The sequence below is a fragment of the Abramis brama genome, assembly GCF_963993115.1.
Source record: "Abramis brama genome assembly, chromosome: 3".
Classification (NCBI taxonomy): Eukaryota; Metazoa; Chordata; class Actinopteri; order Cypriniformes; family Leuciscidae; genus Abramis; species Abramis brama.
The window spans coordinates 39,952,723-39,963,776 of record NC_139965.1 but is presented as its reverse complement, the minus strand read 5'-3'; the positions used below and the strand labels follow the sequence as shown (position 1 = coordinate 39,963,776).

Below are 11,054 nucleotides of genomic sequence, written 5' to 3'. Positions count from 1 at the left end.
CATCATGCTCAAATTGTGAAAGAATGGTTGGGAGGGAGCATGAATTCAAGAATCATTTTCACACATGAATTAGCACCTCTGAGGCCAGACCTTAAATTCATTGAAAGTCTTTGGGATGTGCTGGAGTAGACTTATAGAGTGCTTGGCTCTTGTATTGTCAAAGATCTTGAGCAAAAAATGATGCACCTCTTGATGGAAATAAATGTTGTGATGTTATTTCCATCAAGAGGTGCATACGTTTTTGGTCAAGATCTTGTATTGGCAATGCAAGAGTCGAGCACTCAGTACAGCACCTTGATAATACATAATTTTAAAAGTATTTTAAAAATGATTTATAGTAAATAAGGAGTTGAGAAACTACCTTGATCTATGTGTGCAAAGATGACCTGGCTCCAACTCAGTATAGTATTAGATATTTTGCCCTTTCAGTTAATGTGCATTTCTTGATCAGTCTTGCATTTAAGCAAGATGCTCACTCTGAACAGTTTCACCCTTATTGGAGGAAATCCTGCCTTTAATCCAAAACGACAGTGAGTCCAGCATTAATAGAGATCATTTCAGATATTTGGACAGGATCTAGTCAAATGCAAGTTTAATGTCAATGTAATGTTGACACCAGTAAATATCACCCCCTTGTGGTTCAGTGATGCCATGAGTTCAGAGCATGTTCTCCAAAAGGTAAAAAGTTATCAAAAATATCCCATCCTTCAAAGAAAGTCTTCCACTCCAGCTAATTTTTCTGAGACTGTGAATGGTCGTTGAAGTTTTGCAGCGAAGGGCTTCTCCTGACAACAGGTATCTGAAAAGCAACATGTACAACATTTAAGCGTACAGATTAAAAGAATTCAAAGCTACCAAATGTACTATATACACTTTATTTAAAAAAAGGAAATGTTGTTGATATATGTAAAAGCTTCCATAATAGTGAAGACCAAGCCTCAGTCAGCTGCCAATACATCAGAAAAGGACTTCAGAAAGCGTTAATGCTAATGTAAACAAATATAATACGAGATGTCAGCCTTTGACTATTTTGAAATTTTCGGTTCCTGCTGAGTGCGTGTTGAGGATTCATGTATATAAAAGCTGCTTTCTATTTAGAAAAGGTTAAGTACAGCCTATGCTATATATGCAGTTCTGACAGGTTTATAATAATTCTTTTGATAATCTAACATGCTCTTTTTCTAGAAGAGTGGGGTTAGTTAAGATTATATTATATATACAGTATAGTGTCCACAGATAGATTATATCTGTGTGTGTATCTACTGCCAGTTATCTCTCTACAATTGTAGCGGTCCCCACACACACACACACACACACACAACACCCACACTACATTTGTTCATCTATGGGTCATACTATAGTCTCTGAGCCTGACACCTTGCCGGTGAAAAAGTCCCAGAAGTTGCTTGGCGGCTTGCTGTCCTCTGACGCCGTGGAGGCGTTGGAGCTCTGTCGAACCCAGATGCCCCTCTCTCTAGGACTCTGTGGTTGCGAGCCACTGTCCTGTCGCCCCAGACTGAAATGAAGGCGCTCCTCTGAGCAGGTCTGTCTTGAAACGCCTTGCCTCTGCTCCTGGAGCTCATCACTCTGGACATTGGCGGAAGACTGGGTCAGACTCAGCAGGTTGTGGTGGGAATGAAACTGCCTCATTTTAACGATGGACTTGGGTGGAACCTCAGAGGAGCCTGTTATACAAAGCATAAAAGAATATCCATACAATATTTGCTTGCATTCATTTACACATGGGAAAGCACACTACCATTCAAATGTTTGGAAGATATTAATGAATAATACTTTTATTCAGCAAAGAATGCAATAATTGATCATATATCATTATATTATCAATATTTCACAATATTACCGCTTCTACTGACTCCCTACTTATCCCAACATTTGAATGGTAGTGTAGATAATTCCATAATTAAAATTGAGGGAGAAAACAGAATCCCAAAAGTAGGAAGTAGATATTACTAGCCTAACAACTGCCTCATTGAGAAGAACTCGGCACTACTCACGTTTCCTGTTAGTGTTAAGATGAAGAACATTGAAGAAGACCTCACTGCTCAGACTTCCTATCGCAGATGTCTCTGGATAAAGAGGACTCAGTGGCTCCAGGGATAACAGGTCATCACTGGACTGACCCACAGAGTCCAGAGACGTCTGTGTGTCCCTCCGTCCACCAGAGTCCGTCTCTATTGTAAGGCTGCTACTACTGCTGTCACAAAGGAGAGATGTTTTAGACTTGGTGTTAAGAGTGAGGAAAAAATACAGTCTAGTAGTTTTTAACTTATTAACCATGTAAACAATAAATCACAACATTACAAACTTTGATTTGAAGCAAAAAAGTATTTGAAAATCTGACAAAAAGACAAGGGTACAACTAAGTACAACACTGATCTCATTAACGGCTGTTGTTTTCTCACATGGCGTAGAAACAGTATTAAATACGCCACGATTTAACAAGCAGAGTACATCATTCGTCAGTGGGCGGGTGCTAAAAAGTTGTTTTGTAGCAATTTGCTTGTCGCGATTCTCTGATTGGTGGAAATTTATTTGTAGAATCATTTTACCAGGAATTCCACAAGTAAAAATAATGCGGGCTGACGGCTTCAACAAAAGCATATACTATTAAAAACCTTTTTGCTCGCAGTAGATTTGTAGGGATTTGAAGGGTTAGTTCACCCAAAAATGAAAATTATCCCATAATTTACTCGCCCTCAAACCATCCTAGGTGTATATGACATTCTTCTTTCAGCCAGACACAGAGTTATATTAAAAAATCCAGGCTCCAGGGGGTTAATAAAGGCCTTCTTATGTGAAGTGATGCGTTTTAGATGCGGTTTATTTTTTAATCACTTAAAAAGTCTTGTTTTAGACTTCTAATTCGTGAGCGGTGTTTAGTTTTGCTCTATTCGCCGGAACTAGACTCGCCGACGGAAACCAGTGATTATAGTTTATATAGTTATACATATGGATATTTTTCTTACAAAAACGCATCGCTTCTCTTCAGAAGGCTTTTATTAACCTCCTGGAGCCGTATAGATTACTGTTATGATGGATGCGCATTTTTAGATTTTCAAAAACTTAATTACTATTCACTCCCATTGTAAAGCTTGGAATAACCAGGATATTTTTTAATATAACTCCGATTGTGTCTGGCTGAAAGAAGAATGTCATATACAACTAGGATGGCTTGAGGGTGAGTAAATTATGGAATCATTTTCATTTTTGGGCGAAATATCCCTTTAAAGGTTATTGTTAAAAATGTATGAGTTTTTACTTCTAGAGCCCAGACTATTGCTCTAATAAAATCCCATATTCATTATATATCATTCTTCTATTAGATCTATAATCAGTCAGAAAGCTGACCTGAGTTTCCTGCGCAGCAGATAGTCAATGACGTCAGGGTCCGTCTGAATGAGGCTCATGAGCACCTCCTGCTGCAGCTCAGCAGACACCTGTGCATGAAATAAAGAACACACACTCGAGAAATAATTCAACAAAGTCATCTTTCAAGCTCTGTGCATGCAAAAAGATATCGTATCATATCTAGGCCTACGATATTATCCATTGTTCTGTTCTCCCAGAAAAACATCTGAAACATTATTTTATCATTTGCACTTATGGCTTTCTTCCATGAAACACAATAGGAGAAATTCTGGTGGCCTTTTGAAATGTTAAAGCTTCAGTCTCCATTGCATGTATCCTTTTGCGTTCCACAGAAGAAAGTAAGCCATGTGAGTTTGGAACAACATTTTCTTGTTTTGAGTGACCTAATAGTATTCCCTCTGTTCTCTCTTATCATTCCACACCTCCACTCATCTCTGTCTCTCACCATGAAGAGGTGTTGGTGGTTCTGGAGGAGCATTAGGGTGACGGAGATGATGGCTGTGCTGTCCTCTATGCCCAGAGCTTGAGGGCTGAGCTCTCTCTCTGATCCTCTCTCTTTCTGCAGGAGATTGGGCCCAAAGATCACCGCCAGGTTTGCTGCCGTCATCTTGTTACCTGAGATCTAATCACAACACCAATTTAAAAACAGGTCAGAACCTCGATTTGATTTTAAAAATTTGATTCGACCAACAGTGACAGTCATTTCTGGTGGGGGTGTCATATAATTTATTGGGTACTGGCATTATTAAATCTGGCACTGTCAGTTACAGGACAATGGTTTGTTGGTTTACACAAGGGGCTTGGTTCCAATCCTGCTGAGGGGATTTATACATTTTAATTATTTATTTTGCATCTATATGTCAGTGGATGTATATAAGGGGCAGCAGTGTATTCCCTTCATATCCAGCTCCAGCTCAAAGATATAAGGTGAATATACCAGACCCTTGAGACTTTTTGAGTGTGTGTCCAGTTTATGAATTTCAGTAGTTCAGAATGCACTGCTAAAGGTTTTGCTGTCACAAATAGGCAAAACCCTAATGCAATACTATAAACTAATGCGGAATGTGTGTTTAAACAACTTTGCAAGGTATTTCTGGAAATATTTGTTTTTAATAAAGATTCCACACATACAAACATGCTGATGCAAAAAAAGCAGATGACAGAGAAAAGAGAACCACAATTAGAACCAACATGCATCAAGTATGTAATGGAAATTAAGGAATTATTTTAATAATAATAATAATAATAATAATAATAACAACAAAAAGGATGGCAGAAAAATAATAACCCCCACAAAGATGGCAATATCCAAAATCCTCTTGGGGAAATGTTTTGGTCCCCATGAGAAAAAAAACGTATAAATCATACTAAGTGATGTTTTATGAAAATGTAAAAATGCTTTTTGTGATGAGTAGGTTTAGGGGTAGGGGATAGAATATACAGTTTGTACAGTATATAAAAAAAACTATGTTTATGGAAAGTCCCTATAAAACATGGAAACCCAACGTGTGTGTGTGTGTGTCTGTCTGTCTGTCTACTGTATGTATGTACAGTATGTATATGTATACAGTATGTATACAGTATGTATATAAATGTAATCCGTGAATTGCAATGGTTCTTTAGGCACATAGCTATCAGAAAAACGAAATTTAGTTTAAATATTTAAAAACAATGTCCAGCTATGACATTGCCACTCATACCACACTTAACTGAAACATCCCTTGTTATTACATAATAAAAAAATTACACAATAAATTTTCCCTGGTAAAAACATCTGTACCATAAATGGACAACTATACCATACCTCCTGCTGGTTGGGTCCAGTGGAGCTTTTTGCGTTCTCCTGTACTGTATGAAGAAGCGTCAGGAGCCTCAGCAGAGTGTCACAATTACAGGGTGGCAACAAGTACAACAACTGCTGCAGGTATGTCAACTGATCTGCCCCTCTCAACTCTGTGAGACAAACACAAAACATCTCGTAAGGTGAGCATAAGTCATAACAGCTAATACAATAATGAGAAGTGTGATGGATATTTGTGACCCTGGACCACAAAACCAGTCACATGGGTCAATTTTTTTAAATTGAGATTTAAACATCACGAATAAGCTGAATAAATACACTTTCCATTGACGTATGGTTTGTTAGGATAGAACCATATTTGGCCGAGATACAACTTTTTGAACATCTGGAATCTGAGGGTGCAAAAAAATCGAAACGTTGAGAAAAATCGCCTTTAAAGTTGTCCATTTATGTTCGCGATTGTGCTGCATTCACTCACAAAAATAAATGTTTCTATATTTACGGTAGGAAATTTACAAAATATCTTCACGAAGCATGATCTTTACTTAATATCCTAATGATTTTTGGCATAAAAGAAAAATATACCCTATTGCCACAAATATACCCGTGCGACTTATGACTGGTTTTGTGATCCAGGGTCACATTTATGGAATTACACCATTAAGCTGTGTATGCTGATTCCTGTATAATAATATATGTTAAATAATTTGTGAATGCCTGTCTTCACGACAGTATACTCATACGGTTAGCGTGCAGAAAGGCCCGGTAGAGTTCTCGTGGTAACAGGGGGTCAGGCATGTCCCTCAGAAACTCCTTCAGTAATGCAGCCACGTCATGAACGCTGTGTTCCTCGTCTAACACGACATCTATCCCCATGTCAAAGTCCTCGCGCAGCTGAAAACGCACAAGGATACAGAGGGATAAAACATCATCAAACAAACTGCCACCACACACAAGACTCAAGCATCCCATGTATCCGGTTCCTGTATAAACACAGCATAATATACACACACACACAAATCACAGTCAGTCTGAGGTCAGCTATGAAAACAAGACACTGTACATGTCTGTACTATGATCAGTATTTAAAACATTCACTGTTAAGGAGACTGTCGTTGCACAAAAAGATAAATCAGTGTGTTAATGTCATACTGACAGCAGTGTGTTTCTAGATATGAAAGACAGGGGGCGCATGCCACATGCGAGAGACAAATGTTGTGTATGGTGCAGTGACGTTAACTGGCTCTAGAGAGCAGATAACAAACTTACTTGACGGACTCTTTTTTTGGAGCTGCCTACACGGAAAATCCCTAAAGTTTGTAATCCTGGAGAGAGAGAGAGAGAGAGAGAGAGAGAGAGAGAGAGAGAGAGAGAGAGTAAACAAGTGCTGGGGTCATCTTTCATCTTCCTGATTTGATATCTTTTTACTGTTTTTGAGTGGTGTCTTATCTGGGTGACCTTCTATTTGTAACCTGAACCAAGGGTGTGTTATGAGCCTGAGGATGTACTCAAATTAGTTCACTTATGTTTCAGGGAAAGAACAAAATTCTCAAAAATAACTTGGGTTTACATTCAGTATTTCTAACATGGCGTTTCTAACTATTCCCAGATCGTTCATAAGCATTTCATTTATGCCTCTTAAAGTGGTCTTCAAATCAGATCAAATCATTCTTGAATTTGAATTAAGGCTAAATTATAATTATAATGAACATATGAACATACACAAAATGTACAGGGTATTTCCAGGAACATGTTAAAAATACAATGTTTCAAATGCCACCTATTGAATTTTGTATTTAATTTGTGCATTGTATTATTTTTAATTAATTAACTTTAATGGTGGAATATCACTTTATTTTCCACAACAAACTAATTTGCTTATTCAAAATAGTCTAAAAACTTTTTTGCTAACGTTCCCATTAAGTTTTATCTGAATGTTCCCTGAACTTTCAAAACGCCATTTTTTTTTTTTATGTATTAAAAGCATTTTATCTTTGTTAACGAACGTTATGGGAACATTCCACTTTGTAATTTTGCAAACATTATGAAAACATTACTTTTGAATTTTCTCGGAACAAACAAGTAGTAAAAAATAAATTTAAAAAAACATTATACGAACGTCCAACTAAAATGTTTCAGAAAAAAATGTTCCATGAACGATTTAATACATGTTGGAATTTTAAGAACATCATTAAAGACCAAATAACATTGAACGAACATTCTCTTAATGTTACAGGAAGAACATTTGTACATAACTGTAAAAGAACCTTGCCATAACTTTACGCAGTGCTCTATGTTAAAATTGAAATTGTTTTGATGGATGGGTTCATTTTAACATTGATATGTTAATTTAACTTAATATATAGAAATGTTTAATCAGTTAAAGATTGCGAAAAATACTATACGCAAGAATAGACATAATCAAATGAATGATGTAAGTTGTCTTAGCCTAATGAAATTTCCCTATTGTTTCAAACTAGTTTCAATTGCAATTCAGTAAATTTCTTTGCCTGCCAATCTAATTCAATTTTCAATTCAACTTCCTGTGCCAATTTAAACTTAACGACTGGGCATGTTGTGCTGTAATGGTGTTTGCAGCTCACCGTAATTCTGAATGTGGTTACAGCAGCGCTCTACCACTCGGGGAACTTGTCTGTAGATGGGGTTGAGACTGAGTTTGGCCTGTGTTCGACCAGCAGCCTTTTTCATCTCCAGCTCATTAGGGTGAGAAAGCTGCAGAGCTTCCAGTAGTCTGGACTGACTCTCCACCAGATCAGAGATGCAGTCTACAGACATCCCTCCCTGATATAGAGAGAAATAAAAGATAGTTAGTCATTAAGGTCAGTAGTCAATAGTCACAGGAATGACGGTTAAGGTATATGGCGTGCGTAAGGCATAAACGATGAAGGTCAGAATGACAACATAAATTTGAGCGAAAGCCTGTTCCATTTACAATGGGTTATAAAAAAAGGTAAACACCTGAAACACTTTCACACTGATCAGTGGAGCTCAAAGACAGTTAGAGAGAAAAAAATGAACACAATAAATCTATTTATGCTATGTATACGAAAGAAAGGTACACAGATTTTATAAAAGCTTTTCAAATGTCAACACAATGATGACTGAATGTCAGTAATCTGTTCTTTTTCCTTTCTCTCTCCATGTTTGGGTGGACAGAATGAATAGTTTGATTTGGCAAAGACACAGCCATAGACCTCATTCCCTCCTGCTGATATGTAGCCACCCATAGAGATGTTGTCTCCAGTCATAGAGAGAGAGGTATGGAAATCTCGCATACGGCATCAAACAATAACCTGAATCACACTGACTGCTGCATGACTCAGTAATAACAAACATCTTAGCCATTATTGATATGAGGAATACCATAATGTTTGTGGTATTCCTCATATTAATATTCGTAATCTACACTTTACTTGTCTGTGCTCTTGTACCTTGAACTAATTAACACTGTTTTATTTATTAAAGTGGCAATAACATTATTTTTTTATGTAAAGTCTGTCGCATTTATTTATATGGCGCTTTATACAATACAGATTGTTGAAAAGCAGCTACACAGTAATAAACAGGAAAATAACAGGGTAAAAGTTCATCAATTATGAAACTTCAATTTCAGCTATAGAGAAGACAATAGTGTCTTTACTAAATTCGGTTCAATGACAGCGTCAGTGTTTTAAAGCTCATCAATTATTTTATTTTATTTAATTTTTTTTATGTTAGGTTTCATCAAATATTGTTTTAACTGTCCCATTCTTCAGTCTTTTTTAAAGCCTTTATGATCACTCAGTGAAATGTGCAGAATAAACTCAAGATCAGACTGAAATGATCAAATAAAATATAAAAAGTATTTGATGACAATTCCTGAGAATTAAGTTTATATAACTTTTTAGATATAGAACATATCAGTCCGTTTTACAGTATCTCAAAAGACCAAGGAAAATCTGATTCCTCACAAATGATTTAATGAAGCATTTCTGTCTTTTTTGTATTTCTGAATAACTTTTATTCTTGACAGAGTAAATGAGAACAGTGAATTCTCTCTTTTTTTGCTTTTTTATGAACAAGTTGCTCAGATTGGGTTATAAGCCTCAGCCAGAATTTTATCTGTTAGATGTACCATATCGGCACATGACCGCGGGGAATTCTTTGAATGCCAGGTTAGTGATATCAAGCAGTTTCTACTGGCCCTGATTTTTTTTTGTGTAGATAAATGATTTATATTAGTGTATTTTCCTCTTATTTGCTCACGTATGAGATGTCAGCAACAATCTCTCACAGCAACAACAACGCAGACTTAACTGTGTTATGTTGTCACGTATAGCTATCGGGCCTAACGTTATGCATTCATTAGAGTTCCAGATGTTTTTTGAGTTAAAAGTTCAACATGACCTGTGTATTGTGTTTTAATAAGCAGCTCCTGATTACTAGATCAAAAGACCCAAATCATCTTAAATCTACATTTATTTGTTTATCAAAATGAAAACTATTTAAATAACGAGTGCTCAAAAGAGTACATCATAAAACCATCTTCTAACCCTACACAGAAATTACAAAGAAATGGCAAGTATCACAATTAATTAAACAACAAAGTAGAAAAACTGAAATAGTAGGCTATTTTCTTGTAAAACACACTCCAAAAATCTTTCTTAATCAATAAAACTTCGAAAAATATTTTTTACAGTATATAATAATTATTTATATAGGGACAGGGAAACTGCAAACTTTCATCATTCATCCATTCCTGTTTATGTCAAAGAAAGAAAGTCAGGCAAGGCAACTACTATGCAGTTGAAGTCGCTTGAAGCCACAACAACTGAACCCAATCGAAAAGAGTTAGTAAGCAAAAAGGAGAATGGACAGTACATGTAAGAAAACATGAATCAACATCCATAGCCTCACATTTGCCGTGCATTGACTAGTTTCACAAAACAATGTCTTTTGGTAACAATACCAGTTACTATTTTCCCATATTTGACTTGCCAAGTTCCTTTCCACCCTTGTCTGATATGAATAGCAGTCGTTATGTCCATCAGATTCATCAACGCGGAATAGCGGAGCTGAAGCACAACTCACATAATGACCAAAACAATGTTCCTCTGCAAGTAACTTGTAGTTTTATGCTTCAACAGCTAAAGGGTCAAACGTACATACAGTGGTGTAGCTTTAAAGGTCCCGTTCTTCGTGATCCCATGTTTCAAACTTTAGTTAGTGTGTAATGTTGTTGTTAGAGTATAAATAATATCTGTAAAATTATAAAGCTCAAAGTTCAATGCCAAGCGAGATATTTTATTTAACAGAAGTCGCCTACATCGAACGGCCCGTTTGGACTACATCCCTCTACTTCCTTCTTTAATGACGTCAGTAGAACAGTTTTTTGACTAACCTCCGCCCACAGGAATGCTCCCTCAACTCTACCGAAATTCGTTTATGTACTTGCGCACTTCTTATAACTTACTGTGTTTACTCAGCTCTTATGGTGATTTTCTGAAGTAAAACTGACACTTCATCTTTTGTGTGATGTACAATAAACTTTATTAAACTCATCAGTATATGTTTGATCATCATTCAGACAGCAGACTTGTAGGCTATTAATAAATAATGGATACATACAAGCAGATGACAAATACGTTATAATAACCGTAATTAAACTACTAAACTATACCGGTTTCATCTCTATACAGCACTCTGACTCTGTAGACATTATTGTCCGACTCGAAATGAACACCATTACTGAGAGTTTCTGATATTATCATCATTCCGTGAGATGAAATTGTCCTGAGAGACTGAGCGCGAGCTCATGAAGCTCCGCCCCCTGGGTCGTCCAGCAGCAGCTTATTTGCATTTA

The 11,054-nt window shown here is 36.6% G+C and overlaps 1 protein-coding gene across 7 annotated transcripts in view; it reads right to left on the bottom strand.

The window, feature by feature from the left end:
- Positions 1–575: 575 nt before the first annotated feature.
- The window catches only part of arhgap36 (Rho GTPase activating protein 36), a 36,967-nt gene continuing 26,488 nt past the window's right edge, over positions 576–11,054 (bottom strand). For 2 of the 7 annotated variants that reach the window (XM_084109461.1, XM_084109463.1), the window contains exons 5-13: positions 7,795–7,993; positions 6,461–6,516; positions 5,935–6,085; positions 5,195–5,343; positions 3,836–4,012; positions 3,370–3,458; positions 2,016–2,212; positions 1,378–1,685; positions 576–799 (exon numbers count right to left, since the gene is read on the bottom strand). In XM_084109461.1, coding sequence (XP_083965587.1) covers positions 731–799; positions 1,378–1,685; positions 2,016–2,212; positions 3,370–3,458; positions 3,836–4,012; positions 5,195–5,343; positions 5,935–6,085; positions 6,461–6,516; positions 7,795–7,993 — 1,395 coding nt within the window. In that variant the 3' untranslated portion in view covers positions 576–730. Of the gene's footprint in view, positions 800–1,356; positions 1,686–2,015; positions 2,216–3,369; positions 3,459–3,835; positions 4,013–5,194; positions 5,344–5,934; positions 6,086–6,460; positions 6,517–7,794; positions 7,994–11,054 lie in introns of all 7 variants that reach the window. The other 5 variants (XM_084109459.1, XM_084109462.1, XM_084109458.1 and 2 more) reach the window with 3 other exon arrangements.